We start from the raw sequence: 24,761 nt of genomic DNA, 5'->3' as shown, positions 1-24,761 counted from the left end.
ATATGAACAAATGTATATGTTAAAAAACTTCTGTATATAAATGCTACTGAAGTGATGTCTGGCTCATTACATGAAAGAAATGAGAGAACGTCCTTTATTGTATTGTAATCGAAATCTACAGACGCAAACAAATCTAATTTAATAAATTAAACACTTTTATGTGTCTTAAGCAAAACATCGCAAAATCACTGACTGACTGCGTTCAAAAACAATGGTTTTGCTGTAGCGTCTTGCCTCAAATTAAAAAAGTGTATTTTCCTAATAAGCCTCCACTTTATTTATACACATTTAATGATTACTAGAAAGCAAAAGCGTGAATGAGGAGAAAAGAAGAGAGGAGGGAGAAGGAAACAGAGTGGATGATGATCGAGGAGAGGACGGGAAGCGGTGGATGGAAGAAGGAGGGAAGGGGAGGAGAGCAGGCAGCGGAAGTCAGCGGGTCGCTGCTGGTTGGTTCGGCGCCGATGGAGGGAGTCATTCCTGCAGCAGTGCTTCCGGTCGGCATTTTGTTCTGCGAGAGAGAGAGGGAGTCTGTGTGGATTCTTTTATGAGCGCCCAGGAGCCTCTCAGCACCGAATCTTTTTCAGCCATAGTTCGGAGTAAAGTGCGAGCTTCCGCGGGCGCCTACGAGAGGAATGACCGCCTCCAGTCCGTCTTCATGTTCGCAGTGAGAGGAAGCGGTGGAACCCGGATTATTGTTGTGAGAGGGACACAGCGAGCCCGAACCCTCCACCTCCACCTTCACCTTTCAACAACAGAGCCTCAGGTAAATGCGACGGGCCGTTTCGCTGGTTGCGAGCGGGGAAGCACAGTAGCCCGTTCTCGGGGTGGGACTGCTTCGGACTTTCAAAAAGGTTATCGCTGTTGTGCAGCCGTCGCTCCGCGTTAGCATTCGCGTTAGCTCGGTGCGGGCCCGCAGGCGAGTCCGCGGTTCGAATGGTTCGCGAACTAAGGCCAAAAAAGGGCCGTTTAAACGGACTCAGCCGGTCCAGGGGGTTCATCTGGAGATGCAGGTGTGCAGCTAATCTGAAGCCTGGAGATAAGACTAATACAGGCCTGCAGATCCGCAGACCAGAGTAAACAATACTGTCCTCTCAGAGTAAACCTCATTCACCTTCCATCAGAGTAAACAATGCTTTGCTTTTAGAGTAAAACCGTTTCCAGCATCTGTCAGAGTACACAAAATCATATCAGAACAATCCATATGAACTATAAATCATAATGAACAATACTCTCATGTTCGAACAAAACTTAATAGCCATCAGAGTATAAACAATAGTCATTTTAAGCAGTTCTTATTAGCCTTTTGTGAGAATAAACCAAAACTCTCCTCTTATTTAGCATTTTGCTCAGTAAACAATATCATAACCATCTAGATTAAATAATAAACCCGATGAACTATTCATCAGAATAAACAATACTCCCTTCTTAAAGCTGAATTTATTAGACATCAGAATAGTTTTATTAATGAGATCCACAATATCTAATTATAGCAAACCTTTGGGAATCTGTCAAAATAAAAAGCAAACAATACACTCTACTCTTGTATTGAACAATCCTGGCATCCAAAAATTCATAACTATTATGCATAAGGGTTTTACCTGCAGTTCAGTATAATTTTCATTTTCTAATGTGAATATGAAATAAGTATATACGGTATGCTTGTTTACTGTTTAAAGCATATATCAAATGAGTGAAGTTATAGTCAGATTAGTAATACACACAAATATTGTAAACATGTATAATGCTCATATGTGTTTCTAAAGAACAGAATACAATGATCAGTCTTTTATAAAACAAAAACTTTCAATAACTCATATCTAAATAGTTATCGTTATAGAAAATCTTTTATTTTTTTATATTTTAAAACCAAATTTTGAGGCTTTATTGGTTTAAAAAAATGCAATTTGAGTTTGAAAGCGTCCTTATGGCTGCTAAGATTGAATGAATGAATGATTGATTGAAAAATGAAATGCTGTTAGGATTCAGTTAGCTTTAGCAGTTGATATCCAAAACGTGCACAGAACAAAAAACAAAAGTAAATTTAAAGTCCTGTGTTCGTTGACAATATTCTGTCTTCATAACAGTAGATTCTGAGAAGGGATTACAGTTGAACCCGCTCGCGTTTATGACCAGACTGGTCAGATTTGTTGGTTTAAATTGCTGTGGTGTTTTATTGGAGCAGCTGGTGCTGCAGAAACATTGAGCTGTGGCTGTAATCTGGGAGTGAGATTTCATACAGGAGACCTATATTTATTTACCTTTAATAAATTAACAGACATGATGAAGCTTGTCTTAAGATGAACTTTAAATGACTTGCCAGTTCAACATAATTTGATGCTTTTGCTGTACATTTGTTCCTGTTGTTTTTCATTTTTACTTGGATAAATGTTTGTGTAATAATAAGTAGCTGTATTCACATTAGCACTTTTCCTGGTGAGTCACCCAAACTAGATAGGGAAATAGAGAGAGCGAGAACTGGTCAGGATCTGTTTGGTTGGGAGTATCAATCAAGTTTGAGCTATACTGGTTTATATGTGTAGTCCAAAAACTGTGTGTATGTGAAAGCTCTGTCTACCACTGCACATCTATATTTGTGTTGCACAATGTATAGTCCTTTTTTATTTGTTGTTGTGTAATTATGGCCTGAATATTATGTAATTGTGTCCATCAATTAGCGTTTACCGCCTGCTAGAACCACTTGTAGAATTAGTGGATTATTCTGCAAATTCTTAGTCTTACTGTTTATATACAATTGTACTTGAAGTTCTTGAATGGTAAAGGTTCATTCAGAAAGTTCACTAGCAGTGTGTATTCTCCAAATAATCTCTAAATGTAAATAACAATATTCATTCATTTTTTTTGTGCATAATAATAATAATATCAAAAATAAAAATGATTACAATTGCGTAATACTATTATTACTATTAATAATAAATTTAATGTACATAATATGAAAATTAGTTTATTATTAAATGATATTAATTGAGAATTCAATTAATATTAATATTGTTAATTGTAATAATCATTATTTTGTTAATAATAATAATAATAAAATGTTTGCATTGCAATGTGTATGTCTAAAACATTGTTTAAATTAATAATAGTAATATTAATAATAATAAAAAAGCCCTCAATTTTATTTTTATTTTTTTAAATAATTTAAAAAACAATCAGTAGTGGTTTTTAAAAACAACAACAAAAAACAATTATAATATTGGTCAATTTCTGTTCTTGTTTACATAGGCCATTATCATAAAAAGAAAATGCAATTCATCTCATGTAATGTTTTGTTTTTAGTTGTATTTTCTGAATGTTTCCTCCATTCCAATGCTTCCAGTTGTTCTTGTAGCAGTAAAATGCGGGGCATCCACAGGCAGCTGCTCGTCTTTTATGTTTTGGAACTGATGTTGGAATCTCACTGAGACTGGTTTGCTAGAGGAAATGATTGGCTCTTGAGCAGCTGAAGCCAAACTCTTGGTTTTCCTAAATTTGTTGCAACCGTCTGGGGAAGATCCTCCTGTTTCAACAGGACCGTGTCTCCTGCAGCCTGTCCCACTGCCTGATGGGAAGCCCTCCTAGAGGAGTGCAGGCAGTTTTAGACGCATGGGGGGAGGGGCAACTACAAAATAAAGCCCATTTGATGAGCAGATGCGCGTGTAGTTTTGGCCTTTGCTTGGTGCCTCTTTTGTTCTGTGCATAATGCATATGGTAAGTTTAAAATTAAGGTTTTGGTTTTTATGAATATGGCACAATTTTTGGGGGTGTTTTTATGTTTTACATTCCAGATTTCCAGATGTCAGTGCTAGCAATCAGTGTCATGTTTAATAAAACACTGGGTTATTTTGAATCTAGTGGTAATGCTATGAGGAAAACCTGATGTTTGCAAAGTTATCATTTCTGTTATGGAGGCAAAACTAGTTAGACCTAAAGTCTAGGGTTGGTAAGATTTTTCTTAAATGTTTTAAAAGCTTATATGCACAAAGGCTGCATATATTTGGTCAGTAATACAGTACAAACAGTAATGTTTAAAATTACTTTTATATATTAATATATTTTAAAACTTAATAATTAATTATTTGGATGGCAAAACTGAATTTTCAGCATCATTACTCCAGGCTTCAGTGTCACATGATCAATGTCTGTATTGCTTAGTATTTTTATGGAAACCCTTTTTCAGGATTCTTTGATGAATAGAAAGACAGCATTTAAAATATAAATCTTTTGTAAGATTGCCACTTTTGATTAAATAAATGCATTCTTGTTGAATAAAAGTATATAGGATTTTTTTTTTATGGTAGTATACAAAAAAAAAGAAAAAAAGCTTGAAACACAATACAAACCTCTTTATGAAATATTAAACTAAAGTGACAGGATGAAGTAAATAAAAACTAGTGTCATCAGAACTGTAATAACTTGATTTGCACTGTTCTCTGGTTTCCTAGCAACATAGCACTTATATTCCTAAAAGTATTTTAAGTGCAATAAGGTGCTATTGTTTCCAAATGTCAGAAAAGAAACTTCTCATAATACTGAATGATGATGATGATGATGATGATGTCATCATGTCCTTGTCTTCCTCTTGCAGCGAAAGATGTAAAGGTGGATCAGTGAGCAGCGACACTGAGCGACCTGTGCATCCACGCGAGCTCCCTGCCCTTCTTCAGCATGAATGGGGATATGCCTCATGTTCCTATCACCACTCTCGCTGGGATCGCAAGCCTCACTGACCGTAAGTATAACAAACCTCCCTTAACAAATTATTTATACACACTGTTTCTCTTAAACACATTTAGGAATATAAAGTAAATAATACAAAAATTGTCATTATCAGATAATAGGAGTACCATCAAGAGTAATCTTCAGCTTATCATTTGACTTTAACATAGTGGCCACCATAAGAGGGAGAACACCCTAATGCATGATAAAGTGTCTTTTTGTCATACACAGATAAACACATTTATTAAAAGTACTATTGATTTCTCTTTGGGTGTTAAAATTAATTGGTGTACCATCAAAATCGGTGTAAATATTCATCCAGATGATATATACTGATGAATTCCGTCTTTTGATTGGCTATCGAAGATGCTGATTAGATGTTTGTTCATACCTTTTAAATCGATAGGACTTGGACTTGTTTTGTACAGGCAATAATTTTCTTTGTGACTGGATCGAAACGGGATGTCCCGAAGAAATGAGTGAAATATTTCATGCCTCCTCTTGTGATTACTCATTTTTTGTGTGTGTTTATTTCTCAGTGTTAAATCAACTGCCTCTCCCTTCCCCTTTACCTGCCACCACCACTAAAAGCCTGCTATATAATGGGAGGATCGCTGAGGAGGTCAGCTGTCTGCTGTCCCGGCGGGATGACGCTCTTGTGTCCCAGCTGGCTCACAGCCTCAACCAGGTGTCCACCGAGCACATGTGGGTATCTCACCTCAGCCTCCTTCCTTCAGTGCATCCTCAACAAATGTGGTTATTTTACATATGTAAAATATCTGTGCGTTTTATTCAGTCTTTGTGGGTTTACATGCAGAGAGCTGAAGGACAACATGGGCAGTGATGACCCGGAAGGAGATGTGCCTCTACTGCTACAGACGGTGCTGTCCAGGAACCCCAATGTCTTCAGGGAGAAAAGTACGCCCACCCGATACGGGGTTCAGGGCGGTAAGGAGAAACTGCAGAAATAAAGCTGTTTAGTCTGGGCATGCTTTTATTCTGTGATCTCTGTTTAAGCTCCCTGAATTAGAAATTCCATTTTTTTGTAGCTTCCAGACTGTAGCTAGTGTTAATTAGTGGTAATGTGTGATGTATGAAATCCAAATCCCTTTGAAACTTCCATAATGTAATCTTTTTACATTTTGACTCTGGGCTTGCACTACTGTTCAAAAGTTTGGGATCAGCAAGAATTGTTTTTTTTCCTGAATAAAGTCTCTTATGCTCAAACATATAGTAAGAAAAATTATATTATGAAATAATATTTAATTGAATTTGGTTTAATTGAAATATAAATTTTTAAGTCTTTGTCAGTTTTTTAAGTCACTGTCAGTTTTTATCAATTTAATGCATCCTTGCTGGAAAAAAAAACATTTAATGAACTAATTAATAAAAAAAAATTGCGGACCATGAACTTTTGAACAGTGGTGTATATTTGCAAATATTGTAAGTGTTAAATTTGAATTTAAATGTTTTACATTTGGGTCACAAATTGCACAACATTATTTTATTGCTAACTGAGTTAAACCTAATCAATTTAATTGGAGTTCTAGTCAGACAGTATGGCAAATATGAGCCTTGATTTGCCATGTCATTCGCCACACAGTCAACATTTTAAATCATAATTTGTTGACACTCTTTATTTTTTGGTTTGAAGGTTTAATGCAACAGCCAATGATATCACCGTACAAGATGCCTCAGAATTCGATGCATGGAAGTCCGGCGTCAAACTACCAGCAAACCACTATAACTCCGAGCCCTCCCAGGTACTGTTCCAGTTTACTTTTTATTTGGGTTAGATAGGTAAGTGGCAAACAGCATACCTTTTGAACGGGATATAATGTGATTAAAGTAATTAAAATATGCTGAAAAATCTGGTTCCATTTCCAGTCTGTATACTGACCAGTTCTGCTCTTACTTAACAGCCGATATGTTCAACCTCAGGCGGGCTCTGGTACCAGGTACATGCCCCAGCAGAACAGCCCAGTGCCCAGCCCGTATGCACCACAGAGCCCCGCAAGCTACATGCAGTACAGCTACCCTCAGCACCAACAGATCCAGCAAGGTGAGTCCCTGCTCTCCTCTCTGAAGAGAACCTCAAGAGGATTGTCACCGTTTTTTAGGATCTGTAGTCTTAAAACACCTCAAGGCTCAAGGAAAAGTGGTTTTAATAAGGTTGGTTCTTAGTGAATCTTCTTTTATCCATGTCCCTTGCTGAATCATATGACTGAAAACCATTCCTTGCTGTTAAAATCAAAAACTGAAATGTATATTTAATTTTTTAACACATATTCTTGTTCTTATTGTGAAAAATGATTGCTGATTATTCAAAGTAAAAATAAGGCATTGAATAACTTGTTTTTTTGTGTGTGTGTTGCAGTATCCGTATCTAGTCCGATAGTTCCTGTTGGCATGAGGAACATCCATGACAACAAGGTCTCCTGTCAAGTGTCGGGTAACTCCAACCATAATGCGAGGAATTGCTCCAACGATGAGTACATCAGCATTGTCCAGAGACTTGGAAATGATGTGAGTGCTTGCCAACAAATGTTTTTTTTTTTTAAACCTACATATATTTCTACCTCCAGATCCAAGGTTTTATTCGATTGGGCCTCGATCTGTATTAACAGCACATTTTCAACATATGTTGTCTGTGTTTTTACAGGAGAGTGACCCCGCTATGAGAAACGCCTCTTTTCCTGTACGCTCCGTCTGCTCCCCTGCTGGAAGTGAAGGAACTCCAAAAGGTAGATTGAATCTCAATTTTTGTATCTACACCACTGGTTCACTGTTTTTTTTTTTTTTAATTGTACTTCAGCTTAGTTTGCGGCTTCAGTGTAAGTACCACAGTCTTTACTTCTGGCAGTTGTGTACTGTAAGTTTGAGATAATGCCATATTCACGGTTTAATTTCTTATTGTGACTTTCAGCATACACCCTTTACACATATGCGTGTACGTGTAGTATGTATTGTATTGTTTACTTGTTGTTCTCCCAAGGAAATATATTCAGAGACAAGCCGCTATGAGAAACTAATGCTATCCTATTGTTAAGATGTGATCTAAGAAGTACTGTTTCCGGGTCCAACCATCTACTATTTTCATTTGAGAATAGATTTCACGAAAGATGAATTCATGAAAGATTAATCACTATCTGGTTAACTGTTATTTCTGTATGGAGATGTTGTTTACTTTTGGCATCTTATGAAGTATTTGCACTCATAATGTCAGACTTGGAGGGTAACGTGGATGTGCAATTATGCAATTATGAGTTAAACCAACCAAACTCTGACAAACTGGTTAATTCTGTTGCTATATTGCTGATTTACACAGAAGTATGATTTTTCTATTTTATGTTGGTTACATTTCAGTTGGATCTCGGCCGCCCTTGATTCTTCAGTCTCCTCCACCCTACTCCTCCCCAAGAGATGCTGCTCCTGACCTCCTGTTGGACTCTCCCGAACGGAAAAAGAAGCAGAAAAAGTTAATGAAAGATGAGGGGGGTAAAGGTGCCATGTACGACATTGTCAGCTCACCCACTAAAGACTCCACAAAGCTAACAATAAAGTTGTCTCGAGTGAAGTCTTCTGAGATTGAGCAGTCAGCTGAGCCATTGTCGGCAGTAGAGCATGGCTCAGATGCTGAGAATGAACTATCGTGCAATAGATTACCATACCACCGTAACCCCCAGGAACGGCTCTCTGCAGGACAATGTCTTTCGGGTGAACAGTCGGCCTACCACCAAGTCCCTGTACTACAGAACACTGGGGCACTTGCAGCCAAGCAACCTGGGGTAGTTAGTGGGACCCCCTATGACGAGGCAGAGATGGATGCTCTTGCTGAGATCGAAAGGATTGAGAGGGAATCCGCTATAGAACGAGAACGCTGCTCTAAGGAAGTTCAAGATAAAGGTTGTGTCTATTTTCTAGTTGTCACTTGACATGCATGCTTTTAATCGATTATCTAAATGCTTAATCTAAATGACCGCTTTTATTACTGGTGCTTGTGAAGGTGTTACATGCTAACTATAACTGTTAGCAATGTTCTGGCACCCACTCAGTACATTCAAGCAACTGCATACTCCACTTATTTGTAGATGAAAATGTAAATGTGTTGAATACTGCTTCTTACCTATATGTTCCTTACTCCGCAGATAAACCTCTGAAGAAGAGAAAGCAGGATTCATACCCTCAGGAACCAGGAGCTGCGGGCACCGTGGGCGCATCTGGAACACCTGCCATGGGTGGCGGATGCAATGCTGGGAACAAACTGGTACCTCAAGAGGCTTGTGCAGCTAGTAATGGAGCCAGTCGGCCAGCCTTGATGGTCAGTATAGACCTGCAGCAGGCAGGCAGGGTGGAAGGCCCAGTGGACTCCTGTCCCGTCCCTGCAACAGAGGCCCAACGCTCGCCAGAAGATGGTTCTGATTCCACCGGGGTCTTGCGGCTCAAATCAAAGACAGATGGAGAGACACAGAGGACTCTAGATGGTCGTCCAGAAGTCATCAAGCAACGGGTGGAAACTACGCCACAGAAAACTGCTTCCGATGGACGACCAGAAACTCCCAAACACAAGCACGAGAACCGCCGAGAGATCTCCAACAAAGTCAGTTCGGAAAAGAAATCTGATCCCTCCAAGCACAGACATGACGGTAAACCTGACAAAGTGAGGACTGAGGGAAAAGGTCATGAAACTCCCAGAAAACAGGAAGGACAGTCAGAGTCGACTCGCGAGAGCAAAGAGGAGAGGCAAAAAGTTCGGGAAAATGAAGGCTCTAAAGTCCGACGACCAGACACATCTAAGTCCAGTCGGGTAGAGCACAACAGGGACATAGATCGGGACCAAGAATGGGAAAAGGAAGGGGAAAACCGAGACAAAGAGCGAGAGAAAGATCGAGACAAAGTGCGGGACAAGGAGCAGGAGAAAGATCGAGACAAAGTACGGGACAAGGAGCAGGAGAAAGACCGGGACAAGCTGCGAGAGAAAGATCGGGACAAGCTGCGGGAGAAAGATAGGGACAAGGTGCGAGAAAAAGATCGGGACAAAGAGCGGGAGAAAAACCGAGACAAGGAGCGTGTTAAAAATCGGGACAAGGAGCGGGTAAAGGATCGGGACAAGGAGCGGGAGAAAGATCGAAACAAGGAGCGGGTAAAAGATAGGGACAAGGAACGAGAAAAAGATCAGGACAAGGAACGTGAGAGGGTCCGGGACAAAGATCGGGACAAGGATCGAGACCAAGAAAAGAAACGGCACACAGAAACAACAGAGGTGTGGGACAAGCGGTCTCCTGAGCAGCGCTCCCGTCCTGTCAGTCCACGGGTAAAGCAGGAACCTCGTAGTGGAGCAGAATCCCGAACAAAACCTGAACGGTCAGTCCACAAAACTCCCAACAGCAAAGACGAGAAACGGAGTGGAGATAAGAACCGACTCGATGGACACAAGCCTCCGTCCTCGGACAGTAAAACAGCAGAATTTCCCAACTACCTACTGGGGGGCAAATCAAGTGCATTAAAAAACTTTGTCATTCCCAAGTTGAAACGGGACAAAGATGGTAATGTGATACAGGAAATGCGACGAGAGCTGTTTTCCGAGCCACTTGTGAAATTAGAAAAACTGGACCTGGTGGAGGACCTTAATAAGGGCGCCAAACCTGTTGTTGTTCTGAAGAAACTTTCCATTGATGAGGTCCAGAAGTTGATCAGTAATTCGCGCAGCAAGTCAAGCAAGAGCAGGTCATCTTATGGAAAATTTGGAGGTAAGTCCCCTGTTTTCATGACCAGTGAGTTTTTTTTTTTTTTTTTAGTTCATTGTACACAGATTTGGCAGACTGTCTGAATATACATTTGAAGATTTTGAGTAGCCCTCTCTGTAGAGGGGCTTCAAGGATTTAGTGTTAATGGAACTTCCTCATCATGTGCTGGCAGAGATGGATTCCCGTATGCCACTGTGTGAGAGGGTGAAAATGAATAAACGCAGACGCAGCTCCACAAATGAGAAGCCCAAGTATGCTGAAGTCAGTTCAGATGATGACAGTAGCTCTGTAGAACGTAAGTAAATTTACTGAATCTAATGTTGTTTTCACACTTGATGTGCCTGCTTGATCCGAATCAGGTTTTTACTATAATCTCATTTAAAAAAAAATTAAATGGAAATCAATGCTTTGGTTTAGTTGGTGTTACTTATAAACTGTTAGCAAACTATTCCCACAGAATGCAGTTAGTTCACATCTATTTTGCAGTCACATTAACTGCAAACCGTATTGTGGTTCACTTTTAGCCTTCCTATTTCTATTGGCTTTAAAGGGATAGTTCACCCAAAAATGAAAATTCTCGTCATTAATTACTCATATCGTTCCAAAGCCGTAAGACTTTGTTCATCTTCGGAACACAAATTAAGATAATTTTGAATGATTCCGAGAGCTCTCTGACCTTCCCATAGACAGCAAGAATCCTAACAAGATCAAGGTTTAGAAATGTAGCAGGGACATTGTTAAAATAATCCACGTGACATCAGTGGTTCAACCGTAATTCATAAACTACGAGAATAGGAGTACAAAAATAATGACTTTATTCAACAATTGGCATACATAAACAACATATGCAACGTGGATACATTGTTTGAGCTTTGATCTGAACGTAAACAATGTATCCATGCACATATGTTGCACATTGTTTATGCATGTGATAGTCTCCAAAATGTCGCTATAGGGTGACGAGGCGGAGACAAATTGTTGAATAAAGTTATTTTTGTTTTATTTGTGCACAAAATGTATTTGCATAACTTCGTAAAATAACGGTTGAACCACTGATATCTTGTATTATTTTAACAATGTCCTTGCTACATTTCTGAGCCTTGATTGTGTTAGGATCCTTGCTGTCTATGGAATCCATCAGAAATATCTTAATTTATGTTCCGAAGATGAATGAAGATCTTAAAGGTTTGGAATGACATGAGGTGAGTAATTAATGACAGGCTTTTCATTTTCACATCTCCTCTGCTTAATTACTTGGAGTTGACATAGATTTAAGTTGCTTTTCCTTTAAAATTGTTAATCTTCCTGGCTTTTAGTGCCCTCAAAGCGTTCGAAAAAGGGCAAAGATAAAACATGGGAATATGAAGAAAAGGACCGGAGGGGTTCTGGAGATCATCAGAGAAGTTCAGGCAGTCGATACAAAGATTGTAGTCCTGTGGACTCCGATGAAGATTCACCCCCTCCCAGCCTGAGTGATCGTAAGTGACCAGTTATACACATTATCAGCTGTATTGTTGCTCAAATGGTTTGAAGTGTGGAAATCGAATAATCGTGACCTTTGACATCCTTCAACAATAGTCGCCAGAAAGTTGAAGAAGGAAAAGCAGAAAAAGAGGAAAGCCTACGAGCCCAAACTGACTGAAGATGGTATGTTTTCAGTCTGTAATCAGCGTTGAGCACTCAGAAATGCTGGGATCTTAAGTAATCCAACTTGTGCTCCACAGAATTGATGGACTCCTCCACGTTCAAGAGATTTTCCACCAGTGTTGACAACATTCTTGAAAACCTTGAAGACGTGGACTTGACATTGTTAGGTAAATGCGCAAGTGTGCAGAGATTATCACATTTGACATGTTCAAATTATTTCAGATCCTGCTGTATTGAAATACTTCTGCAAGTTTGACAGTAATTGATTTAATGAATGCAGATGATGACGAGATTCCTCAGGAGCTGCTCCTCGGAAAACACCAGCTGTCGGAGTTGAGCAGTGAATCAGCCAAAATAAAGGCTATGGGCATCATGCATAAGGTGGGTACACCTCTGTCAACAGGAGAGATTGAGACCAGGCTCAAGAGACAGGACACATCAACACCTGATCTTTTAATGCTAACTCCTTTTATCCTCAGATTCCATCGGATAAGATGGTGAAGGTCCAGAGTATTTTGGAAAAAAATATCCAGGATGGTGCAAAGCTCTCCACCCTCATGAATCATGTAAGAATCATTGTAGTTTCTATTGGCAGAATGGCTCTGCCGTTGACTCTCACTGACAGGTTACTTGTCCTTGTGATTTCAGGCCAACGACAGGGACGATGAGGAGCGTTTGTGGCGTGACCTCATCATGGAACGTGTCACCAAATCTGCTGATGCTTGTCTGACGGCTCTTCACATCATGACCTCAGCACGAATGCGGAAGGCCGTTTACATTGAGGATGTTATCGAGAGGGTCGTGCAGTACACCAAGTTTCATCTACAGAACACACTGTACCCACAGTATGACCCCGTCTACAGGGTGGACCCTCATGGCGGTCAGTTTTGGACAATTAAAACAGTGTCCTAACCTATAAGATCCTTTCCCTTCCATGCTAACTTGAGTTTTTATCCTTACCAGGTAGGGCAACAAAGTGTTATATGACAAGTTGTCTGTTGCTTGCTTTATATTTTTATCCCGACCATCAGATCTCATTGGTCCCTTATTATAAAATATACTCAGAGTGACTGTGAAGTTATCATATTGCTTACATTCTGGATTGAAACTTTATTATGAATTTGAAAAATAAATATACTAAAATGCTCGGTATACTACAAATACATTTGCATATTTATGTAATTAATAAAAATACCATGCAATTGTACTTTTAGTACACTAAACTGGTATGCTTGAATGCTGTGTTTTCAAATACATTTAGAATACATGTATTTCAATTTTAATGTTGTCTTATAAAATTATTTTTTCAGAAAATAATTATTAATAAATACTTGCTTATTTTACAGTACAATAGCATTACTTCTAGTCATATATCTTTCATTAGATTTTTGTCATTTTAATAATATACACATTTAATAATAGGAACATTATTATTATTGTTGTATCACGACAATTGTCCAAATGATTTCTGTTCTTGCTCTGTTTCAGGTGGAACACTAAGCTCAAAAGCCAAGCGAGCAAAGTGCTCAACGCACAAGCAGAGAGTTACTGTCATGCTATACAACAAAGTTTGTGACATTATAAGTAACCTATCTGAACTCTTGGAGATTCAGCTGTTGACTGACACGACCATCCTTCAGGTGAGAGTCTGACACCTGGCTGCTACTGCTGCATCTCAATAAAATTCTCTTGTTCTTTGCTGCAGTCAGCCCTCGCCGTTATGAAAAGAAAAGTGGTTTTACAGGTGGAGCAAGTGATTTCATTTTTGCAAAATAATATGAAGACACATTTTGTGCACCAATAAATCAAGCAGAATAAAACTGGAAACTTGAATTTAGAATGTAAATGTAGTCGGTTTTCATTTCATGTTTTATTTCCATTGGCAAAATAAATAAATCTGCACTTGTGTATCTCTCTCTCTCGCTACAGATCTCGTCTCTAGGTATCACTCCGTTCTTTGTTGAGAATGTGAGTGAGCTGCAGCTTTGTGTCATTAAACTAGTGACGGCTGTAAGTATCTTTGCAGTTCAGCTTTATTTATGCTATGCTTTACTGTGCTAACTGCATCTAACATTGATGTGTTATGCAATTTCCAGGTGTTTTCTAGATACGAGAAGCACAGGCAGCTGATCCTGGAGGAGATCTTCACCTCCCTTGCCAGACTGCCAACCAGCAAGAGAAACTTGAGAAATTTCCGGTAAATGCTGCAGTCTGGTCTACCAGCTGTTAAGGGCACAATGTGTGTTGACTATAATCTGTGTGCAGACTGAACAGCAGTGATGTGGATGGGGAGCCCATGTACATTCAGATGGTGACGGCGCTGGTTCTGCAGCTCATTCAGTGTGTGGTCCATCTACCTTCTGATAAGGACTCTGATGATGATAATGACAGAAAGGTAAGAGTTATGAGCTAACGATATGTGATTGCAAGTCTCTTCCTTAAAGTGCTTTCCAAGAACGTTTGATTGTTTTTTTTAGGCTTATTTTATAAAGTAATTAAATTTTTTGCAGGTTGATAAGGATGTATTAATCACAAACTCGTATGAGACTGCAATGAGGACAGCACAAAACTTCCTCTCCGTTTTCCTCAAAAAGTAAGAAAAGCCCCTGACATCATTCCAACCCACACATTTCAAACCCATTTAAATTGGGGAAAAATGAGCTTTGAAGTCATTTATATTTGATGTCCTTCTGGGATCAGTAATGCATGTCTTTTTTCTACATACTGTATTTAAGCTAAGCATGTACACTGTCTCAGGAAATACCTGTTTTACTCTCATCTGATGCTTCTCAAATGGGCTTAAACATGCCATCTCTAAATTATTGTTTTAGTCTTACTTAGGTTATCTATTATTTGTACTATGTCTCTAAATGTTTGAATTTATTTATTTAATTTACTTGTAAATCATTCTGCGGGAGGAGCATTTGTTTGACAGGGACAATACTGAATAATATTACTGCGAAGGGTTGAGCAGCAGATGATCTGTATATATGCATCTAGATATCTGCTACAATTAATTTCTCTTTCAAGAAAAATCTTGTAATTCTTAGAAATGAAATTGCTATGTTATGTTTATTACATTTTTGTCTCAATTTCAGGTGTGGTAGTAAGCAAGGCGAGGATGACTACAGGCCACTGTTTGAGAACTTTGTTAAGGATCTACTGTCCACAGTAAATAAACCTGATTGGCCGGCTGCAGAGCTGCTGCTGAGCCTTCTGGGAAGGCTGCTGGTGAGTTTCAGATTGATATTTCATTGGTAGAATGTGCACCGTTACATTATTGGAAACTCACACAATGCTCTGGTTTCTCGTGGTAGGTTCATCAATTCAGTAATAAGCAGACAGAGATGGCTTTGAGAGTGGCCTCTTTGGATTATCTGGGCACAGTGGCTGCGCGTCTTCGCAAAGATGCTGTCACCAGCACAATGGACCAGCGTTCAATCAACCGCATCCTGGGAGAGGTAAACAGCAGAGTCCGCCCCACCACATGTATGAATCCCTCATGGCCTGAAAGAAAGTCATGCTAGTTTGTGTTTTACAGAGCCCAGGTGGCGATGAGATTCAGCAGCTGCAGAAGGCTCTCCTGGGTTACCTGGATGAGAATGTAGAGACTGACCCGTCACTATTGGTGAGAAAATTCAGGCATATTATTGTAACAAGAAAAAAAGCCCCAAGAATCTTTTAGGAGGTTTTAATGTTGTTCTGATGTCTTCATTTCCAAAAGTTTGCGCGGAAGTTCTACATCGCGCAGTGGTTCAGGGACTCCAGCACTGAGACAGAGAAAGCCATGAAATCACAGAGTCAGAGGGACGACGACTCGTCCGATGGGACGCACCATGCAAGGGACGTCGAGACCACTAGTGAGATCTTGCAGAAAGCCGAAGCACGCAAGAAGTTCCTCCGGTCTGTTATCAAGACCTCGGCATCGAAATTCAGCTCACTGAGGTACAAACAGCACAAATTTGTAACTTTATTAAAGGGATAGTTCACCCAAAAAAAAAGTGCTATATGCCTAGAAACGTTTTGAGATCTGCTATATGTTTTCTCACAGGGTAAACTCGGATACTGTCGACTATGAGGACTCGTGTCTTATTGTGCGATATCTGGCCTCCATGAGGCCGTTTGCACAGAGCTTTGACATTTATCTCACACAGGTTAGAGGTCATTTCATCTCTCAGGATATTTCTTTGTATTTGCATATCAGTATTACATCTCCCCATTTGTATCTGTAGATTTTGAGAGTCCTCGGTGAAAGTGCCATCGCGGTGAGAACTAAAGCGATGAAATGTCTTTCTGAAGTGGTTGCAGTGGATCCGAGCATTCTGGCACGGGTGAGAGCAGTTCCCAAAAAACCTCAGCTTTTTAATGTCCTCATTTGCATATTTTGAATTCTCATTTGCCTTTTCTGGTTTAGTCGGACATGCAGCGGGGAGTTCATGGCCGACTGATGGACAATTCCACCAGCGTGAGAGAAGCTGCGGTAGAGCTGCTGGGCCGCTTCGTACTGAGTCGACCACAGCTAACTGAACAGTATTATGACATGCTGATCGAGCGCATCCTGGTTTGTGCTTTTCTTTCTATATATATTTGTCTGTATTCTAGATATATTGATTAATTGATTTGTCCCTTGTCCGTACCAGATTTTCTTGATAGCTTGTTTGAAGTCTTCTTAGTAGCAGTTAGCTTTTATATAGCAAAAATGTTTTAATAATCACCAAGATTAATTTTACAATAAAAGAAAAACTATTGTTACAACATGCCATAAATCTTAAAAACTCATTTCCAAGTGTTTTGTGTTTCTCCTCTTTTTAAGAACAACCATATTCAAATCAATATTTCATGTCCACCCATTAAATGGTAAATGTTAAAACCCATGAAATACGCCACTTCAGTTTGATACAAGACCTCTCTGCTTTAAGTTGATCACTCCATTTTGGTTTATGTAGTGATAATAATTGGCCATCTTTACGGTTGTAGCATTTATTGTAAATTTAACGCATGCTTTTATTTCCAGCTAGCAGTGGAAACTGTTTGCTTTGAATGCATCATGTATGCTGATTTGAGCTGGCAAATGTTTTCTGCAGGACACTGGCATCAGTGTGAGGAAGAGAGTTATTAAAATCCTGCGGGACATCTGTCTGGAGCAGCCCACCTTCAACAAGATCACAGAGATGTGTGTAAAGATGATCAGGAGGGTCAATGACGAAGAAGGCATCAAGGTTAGATCTTAAAAGGATCTTTTCAGATCTGTAATCCGTGTACTTCACATTGATGTACATGATTGGTTTTGTACATGCGTTTTCTTTGGAAATTACTTAATACAATGCAAAAAAGTGTTTAAGTTGATTTACTCTATAAACTAGTTGTCAAATAAAAAAATATATATATTATTTAGGGGACAACTTTTTTTTTATTGTGTTGTTGTTATAACTAGTTTATTTTTTCTATTTCTTATTCAGAAATTGGTAAATGAGACATTTCAGAAGCTCTGGTTCACTCCAACACCTAATCACGATAAAGACGCCATGACTCGCAAGATACTCAACATCACAGACGTGGTAAGGATCTGCAGAGTGGGCAAAAATCTGACCCTCAGGACATGTACTTTAATACACGTTTAAGGTCACATTATGCCCCTCTGACGTGAATCATTGTCTCTCAGGTCTCTGCATGCAGGGATTCCGGTTACGACTGGTTTGAACAGCTCCTTCAGAATGTAAGTTGCCCATCTATAGTTCAAGGACGATTTGGATTTGCCTTTCCAATGCTTAGTAGTGCATTTAGATCTGGGATAGTTCCTTGAAAGGTTGTACGTGAAACCCAAAAGGGGTGATAGAAGAGCAAAATACTCATTCAGATCCATTCTGTTGCTCTTTACCAAAGTAGGAAGTTGTAAATTCTGACTTTCTGGGTTGAACTGAACATGGCATTAGCCCCAGAGGAAGTGTGAACTGGAATAAATGATCTTTTTCAGGTAAAAACAAAACAAAAATTAACAGAATCTGTCTCGTCACAGCTGCTAAAGTCAGAAGAGGATGCCTCGTACAAACCGGCCAGGAAGGCTTGTGCTCAGCTGGTGGACAGTCTCGTGGATCATATTCTGAAATACGAGGAGTCTCTCGCTGGTATGAAGTGTATTGAATTATGAACCAAAGGATTTACCTTAATTGAACTTTTGGCAAGTTATTTTTTTGTTTTGCAGAATGTGAGAATAAAGGGTTGACATCCAGTCGCCTAGTGGCATGTATTACCACGTTGTACCTGTTTAGCAAGATCCGACCCCAGCTGATGGTGAAACATGCCATGACTATGCAGCCGTACCTGACCACAAAGTGTAATGTGAGTATGTGGTATGGGAATGTATTGCAATAAATGGTGTTATGCTGCTATCTAGAGGCCAGAGGGTGAAGGTGCTTCTTGTGCTCATTATGTCCCTACAGACTCAGAGTGATTTTATGGTGATCTGTAATGTGGCTAAAATCCTGGAGCTCGTTGTTCCTTTGATGGACCATCCGAGTGAAAACTTCCTCACCACCATCGAAGAAGACCTGATGAAACTCATCATCAAATACGGCATGACGGTCAGTTGGAGAGCGAGTATCAGCGGCTATGGTGTCCAGCGGTTTGTGTGTCAACAGCTTCATGGTGCCATCTGCCTTGTTTCCTGCAGGTTGTGCAGCACTGCGTGAGTTGTCTTGGTGCGGTTGTCAATAAGGTCACCCATAACTACAAGTTTGTGTGGTCTTGTTTCAACCGATACTATGGTGAGTAAATCTCAATGTCCGTCAGGAGTCTTTTGCTCTTCTATGATCCTGAGAGTGTTAATCAGTCTGAAATTCTTCTTCTTTCATGTGAAGGAGCACTAAACAAGCTGAAGGTGCAGCATCAGGAAGACCCCAACAGCACTGTACTGGTCTCTAATAAACCCGCTCTGCTGCGTTCACTCTTCACTGTGGGTGCACTGTGCCGACACTTCGACTTTGACCTAGAGGAGTTCAAAGGCAGTAATAAGGTGAGATCCTGATGATCTCCTGATTTTAAAAGTCTTAAATCCAAGGAAAAATTTGTATGCATTAATAAACATAGACAAGTTTTAAGTACAGCATAGACTAGTCACATTCATATATATATATATATATATATATATATATATATATATATATATATATATATATATATATTAAAGAACACGTTTTATAAATTCCCACAATTAAAATTAATACATTTTGTTCACTTATTGTATTAATTGAAATATATATTATAATTATACTTACATTATTATAATGTGTGTGTGTGTGCATATATATAATATAAATATATATATATATATATATATATATGTATGTGTGTGTATGTATATATATATATATATATATATATATATATATATATATATATATATATATATATATATATATATATATATGTGTATTATTAATTGTATATGACAAGAAATATTTTATGCATAAAAAATAGACATCTATTTTTAATAGATCAGTTGGACTGAGTAGTCAAATGTATTCATTCAAATCATTTAACCATTTCATTTATAAATATTATATTAATTAACTTGTTGCTGTTAATATGAAAAAGCTGATTAAACATTTACATTACAAAACATTATTGCTGCTTATCATTTTGATTTAAATCATTTTAAAATCTAATAAAAATTGTTCTACAGCAATTAGAATCTAATTAGAATCAACAGTAATGAGAATAATTTTTAAAATGAAACACTGAAACATTATGAGAATGAGAATTTTGAGGACAATGTGCTTAATTGACATGAAATGTCATTTAAGCATAATGTCACAATATGAAAATGTCTTCATGGCCCTATAATGTAAATTATGAGGTTTTCCTGTCTGGCTAATGGTCGTCTTCTCTTTCAGGTGGTCATAAAGGACAAAGTGCTGGAGCTGCTGCTGTGTTTCACTAAAAATGAGGATGAGGAGGTGCAGACCAAGGCCATCATTGGTCTAGGTAAATATTTGCTCCATTCCATAATCACTACGTTTCTTGTTTTCACCTTTTCACAAAACCATGATCTCTTGGTTCTCCAGGCTTCCTGTTCATCCAGCACCCAGGGCTAATGTTTGCTTCAGATGTGAAAAACCTCTACAACTGCCTCCTGGCTGACAGGAAAACGTCATTGAATCTGAAGATCCAGGTGCTAAAGAACCTGCAGACATATCTGCAGGAGGAAGACTCGCGCATGCAGGAAGCCGACAGGGAGTGTGAGTGTCATTTATAAAGGATGTTCTTGTCTGTGTTCAATGCATCTGTCACTTGGTAAGTAGCTTGCCGGTCAGCTGTTTTTATTCTCATTCTTTGTCTTTGGTCTTTTTTTAGGGAAGAAGATGTCTAAGCAGGAGGACCTGAAGGAGATGGGTGACATCTCATCTGGCATGAGCAGTTCTATCATGCAGCTCTACCTCAAGCAGGTGCTGGAGAGCTTTTTCCACACGCAATCCAGTGTTAGGCACTTTGCCCTCAGTGTAATTACTCTGACGCTCAGCCAGGGCCTCATTCATCCTGTACAGGTAAAGATCCAGTGCATAAACTCTCCTAAAGCCGGTCTGAAAGAGCCTTTAGTTTAACTGGCTGCTTTTCTCTTCCATCAGTGCGTTCCGTATCTTATCGCAATGGGAACTGACTCTGAACCCAATATGAGGAATAAAGCTGATCAACAGCTGGTGGAGATCGATAAGAAATACACAGGATTCATTCACGTAAGTAGATTACTAACATGCGTCTGTCATGTATGATGATGCAAGAAATGTTAGGTGCATTAGGCTAAAACCATAAAAAAAAGTTACCTGAAATAAAAGTTAACTAATTTAAAAACAAATGAACAATTAGAAATGAAAAATTCTTACAGCTGTTGCTAACAAGTGTTAAAATTAACTACTGATTCTAAAAAAAATATATATTTTATTTCAGCTAGTTGCCAAAGCATAATTTTCATTTGTTAACATGACATACTAAAATAACTAAAACTTAAACCGAAGTAAAATTAATAAAAACTATGTAGACACATTTTGCCGACTGACTGGCCTAATATATAGATATATAAATAAATGCATGTGTGTGTGTGTGTGTATACACATATAAATCTAAAACCACACATCAGAGTAATAAGCTTTAATTAACTAATGTACATATGTATGTGTGTGTGTGTATGTATATGTATATATATATATATATATATATATATATATATATATATATATATATATATATACTATAAAAACTATAATATGTCAGTTATACTAAAATAACCATGTCCACATATGCCATCCAAACAGATGAAGGCTGTGGCAGGGATGAAGATGTCCTATCAGGTGCAGCAAGCCATCGTGGATTCAAAGGACATAGTAATCAGGGGTTTCCGACAGGATGAGACGAGCGCTGCTCTTTGCTCTCACCTCTACACCATGGTGCGCGGAAACAGACAACACCGCAGGGCTTTCCTCATCTCACTGCTCAACCTGTTTGATGACAGCACGGTCAGTGTTTTTAATGTTTTGCATTATATGTCACTCTGTTGATTATTATTATTATTGTTTATTCTTTTTCTATATCTGTCAGCATTTTGTCAGTGGCCTTTGTTTCTTGTAATATGCCGTTTTGTTTTCTTCCCATACAGAAGTCAGACGTGAACATGCTGCTGTATGTTGCAGACAATCTTGCCTGCTTCCCATATCAGAGTCAGGAAGAGCCTATGTTCATCATGCACCATGTAGACATTACACTATCAGTGTCAGGCAGCAACCTGCTGCAGTCTTTCAAAGAGGTGTGTTGCTTTTTTTTTTTTGCTTTTTTTTTTGAGAGCTGACATTGAGTTTTCTAACAATCTTGTCTTATATTACAGTCTCTGCTAAAAGAGCCTAGACCACGAGAAAAGAAGAAAAAAAGAGGGAAAAAATATGGCTCAGAGGACGAGGATGAGAGCAGCAGTGATAGTGATAGCAGCGATGATGTCATCCATCGGCCCAAGAAACCCAGACGATCCGCTCCAGTGAACTCTGACTCAGATTCAGACCTCGACTTGGAGGACGTAGACAAGGTCATGCTGCGGTTACCTGACAACCCCGAACCCTTATTGGATTTTGCCAATGCCTCTCAGGGCATCTTGCTGCTCCTGATGCTTAAGCAGCACCTTAAGAACCTCTACGGCTTCTCTGACAGGTGAGCTGTACCCACTGGTCCAAACGCATTACCGATGTAATGTGTTAATGGTCACTGCCTCCTTAACAAATACCCCTTTGTCTCTTCCTGCAGTAAAATTCAGAAGTACTCGCCTACGGAATCTGCAAAGGTTTATGATAAGGCTGTAAACAGGAAGGCCAATGTGCATTTTAACCCACGGCAGACACTGGACTACCTGACGAACAACATGTCCAATGCAGATCTCACTTATGATGTCAAGAGGAGAGTCGTCAGACAGTATTTAGATGTAAACATTCTGATCTTCTTTTTTATTTGTTTTGATTCATAATATTTATTTGTGTGTATACATATATATATATATATATATATATATATATATATATATATATATAAAAAAATACAATAAAAAAACTATATATATATATATATATATATAGTTTTTTTATTGTATTTTTATATATATATATAATTTTTTTTTTTTTTTTTTTTTTTTTTTTTCTTCAGTCTTTTTATCAACTGCTGCTGTAAAATAACTTGGAAATTGCTTAAAGCTATAATTTATTTATTTTTATTTTTTTAAGTTTTGTTGGGTTTTTTTCTCCAGGCAAATAATCAGGGCATGCTATTTCTTTAATAATTAATTACAATTAATATCATCCCATTTTAAGTATTAATAATCATTAATGTTTTTTAATTAAAAGACAAAGAAGAGTGATAATAATTTAATATGTGCATAATATGAAAATATAAATTGTGTTTTTATATGCTTTATAACAGTAAAAAATGAAAATTGAAGACAGCATATTGAAGTAATTTCCATTAACTGAAATACAGCCTGAATAACATAAATTTGTGAAAGAAATCCTTTTTTATATATATATATATATAGAGAGAGAGAGAGAGAGAGAGAGAGGTTGGAAGAATTGTGCTTATTTTTTTCTATTTAAAATGAAAGCTGGCTATATAAAAAATAAAAGATAGTTCAACATATTAATATAGTATTATATAAATAATACTAAAATACAAATTGAAGACTATTTAATATATGGAAGAAAAAAAAAAACATTATTGACCCTCTTTAAACTGACGATCTCTAAATGTTTTATTCCACAGTTTAAGGTACTGATGGAGCACTTGGACCCAGATGAGGAAGATGAGGAAGGGGATGCTTCAGCCAGTCTCCAAGCCAGAAATAAAGCCATCACTGCTCTACTAGGAGGCTCCAGCCCCAAGAATAATGCTGCTGACTCATACGACGACGACAGTGATGTGGAAGAAAAGGCTCCTGGGGTAAGAAAGTCGATTCAGCTTTTTGAAAATTTGACTCTTAATGTCTAACGTTACTGACATTTTAAAACGCCATGTTTTTGTTCCCTTCTAGTCGTCACGGAAATCCAGAAAAGGTGGAGATTCCGCAGAGGCATCAGGTCACATGAACGAAACGGTAGAAGCCATGGACGTCATCGCTATCTGCTGCCCCAAGTACAAGGACCGGCCGCAGATAGCGCGCGTTATTCAGAAGACAAGCACAGGCTACAGCATTCGCTGGATGGCCGGCTCGTACTCGGGCACCTGGGCGGAGGCCAAGAAACGCGACGGACGTAAACTGGTGCCTTGGGTGGACACTATAAAGGAGTCTGACATTATTTACAAGAAAATTGCCTTGACAAGCGCACACAAACTGTCCAACAAAGTAGTGCAGACTTTACGTTCACTGTACGCAGCCAAGGAAGGAACTTCCAGCTAATTAAATCTATATTAACTCTGGAACTGTTACACCCAACAGACTCTCAGCAGCCAAACTTCATCAGGATTTAACGTTTTGTAAACTTAAGTCGGAGAGAAATGAGTACTACAGACTCACAGGTTTTAAGATCCAAGGCAGGAACTGGTCGAATTAAAGAACGACGATTTTAAAAGTGTAGATGTGTTTCCTGTACATCTTTTAAGTTAAACGGAAAAGAAAGAAACAGAGCTCCTTCGCTGTTGTGCAGCAACTTGGTTGTTTGAATTTTTCCCCCCTCCACTGTATCATAGTTTAACACAAAACAGAAACAAAAAATGTTTATATCTCTGATGAAAAAAAAAAATCTGTTTAAAGAAATAAACCTAAAGTGAATGTTGGAAATTAGTCTGTTGATGTTCTTAATAAAGTGACCTTGGAGTTTAACCTAGCACCGGATGGATTTCTTTAGCTTAGCTCAGTTTCCAGGGAAATAAACTTTTAAACATCTCCTCTGCTTTATGTTCTACTTCTTTTGTGCTGTAAAATGGAGTCTCCTGGACATAATTTATTCAGTTGAAAGCAGAGCATGCAGTATCTGTCGCCTACATGGAAGGGAGGTTTTTTTTGTAAATGTAGATTTTGATGTATTGGGTCAGGGTTTGGGTCTCTACACCCCACAGCGGGACGAGGGACCCCCAGCATGTGTGGAGGAACAAATACTGCAATAAATTTTTTACTTCTGTTTGTTA

The 24,761-nt window shown here is 38.6% G+C and overlaps 1 protein-coding gene across 2 annotated transcripts; it reads left to right on the top strand.

Moving 5' to 3' along the window:
• The first annotated feature begins 398 nt into the window (after positions 1–398).
• LOC132127044 (nipped-B-like protein B) lies at positions 399–24,761 on the top strand. Of its 2 annotated transcripts, none has more exons than XM_059538659.1 (47): positions 399–766; positions 4,589–4,732; positions 5,259–5,424; positions 5,537–5,637; positions 6,374–6,482; positions 6,642–6,781; positions 7,097–7,245; positions 7,382–7,463; positions 8,086–8,625; positions 8,868–10,469; positions 10,639–10,761; positions 11,783–11,944; positions 12,045–12,113; positions 12,191–12,280; positions 12,394–12,494; positions 12,593–12,679; positions 12,762–12,993; positions 13,602–13,753; positions 14,043–14,123; positions 14,210–14,310; positions 14,379–14,508; positions 14,624–14,706; positions 15,212–15,344; positions 15,431–15,574; positions 15,655–15,741; positions 15,838–16,058; positions 16,165–16,267; positions 16,346–16,444; positions 16,528–16,674; positions 17,198–17,332; positions 17,573–17,671; positions 17,776–17,829; positions 18,130–18,238; positions 18,316–18,452; positions 18,554–18,694; positions 18,784–18,877; positions 18,971–19,125; positions 20,006–20,096; positions 20,177–20,350; positions 20,466–20,656; positions 20,738–20,845; positions 21,422–21,622; positions 21,763–21,909; positions 21,988–22,304; positions 22,398–22,572; positions 23,400–23,576; positions 23,668–24,761. In XM_059538659.1, exons 2-47 carry the CDS (start codon positions 4,669–4,671, stop codon positions 24,031–24,033), a joined length of 8,169 nt encoding a protein of 2,722 aa, XP_059394642.1. In that variant the 5' UTR covers positions 399–766; positions 4,589–4,668; the 3' UTR covers positions 24,034–24,761. The 2 variants fall into 2 exon arrangements, with proteins under 2 accessions (XP_059394642.1, XP_059394641.1); XM_059538658.1 differs by having other exon boundaries at positions 5,537–5,667.

The sequence above is a fragment of the Carassius carassius genome, chromosome 45 (assembly GCF_963082965.1).
Source record: "Carassius carassius chromosome 45, fCarCar2.1, whole genome shotgun sequence".
NCBI classification, from domain to species: domain Eukaryota; kingdom Metazoa; phylum Chordata; class Actinopteri; order Cypriniformes; family Cyprinidae; genus Carassius; species Carassius carassius.
This window is presented reverse-complemented; position numbering and strand designations above follow the sequence as displayed.

What these genes read in the sequence shown, in the direction of transcription:
- LOC132127044 (XM_059538658.1), top strand. Translation starts at nt 4,669, where the DNA reads ATGAATGGGGATATGCCTCATGTTCCTATCACCACTCTCGCTGGGATC. An exon ending in TCAACCGCATCCTGGGAGAG is followed by an intron (nt 15,575 to 15,654) that starts GTAAACAGCAGA and finishes TGTGTTTTACAG; the next exon opens with AGCCCAGGTGGCGATGAGAT. An exon ending in ACCTGACCACAAAGTGTAAT is followed by an intron (nt 18,453 to 18,553) that starts GTGAGTATGTGG and finishes ATGTCCCTACAG; the next exon opens with ACTCAGAGTGATTTTATGGT.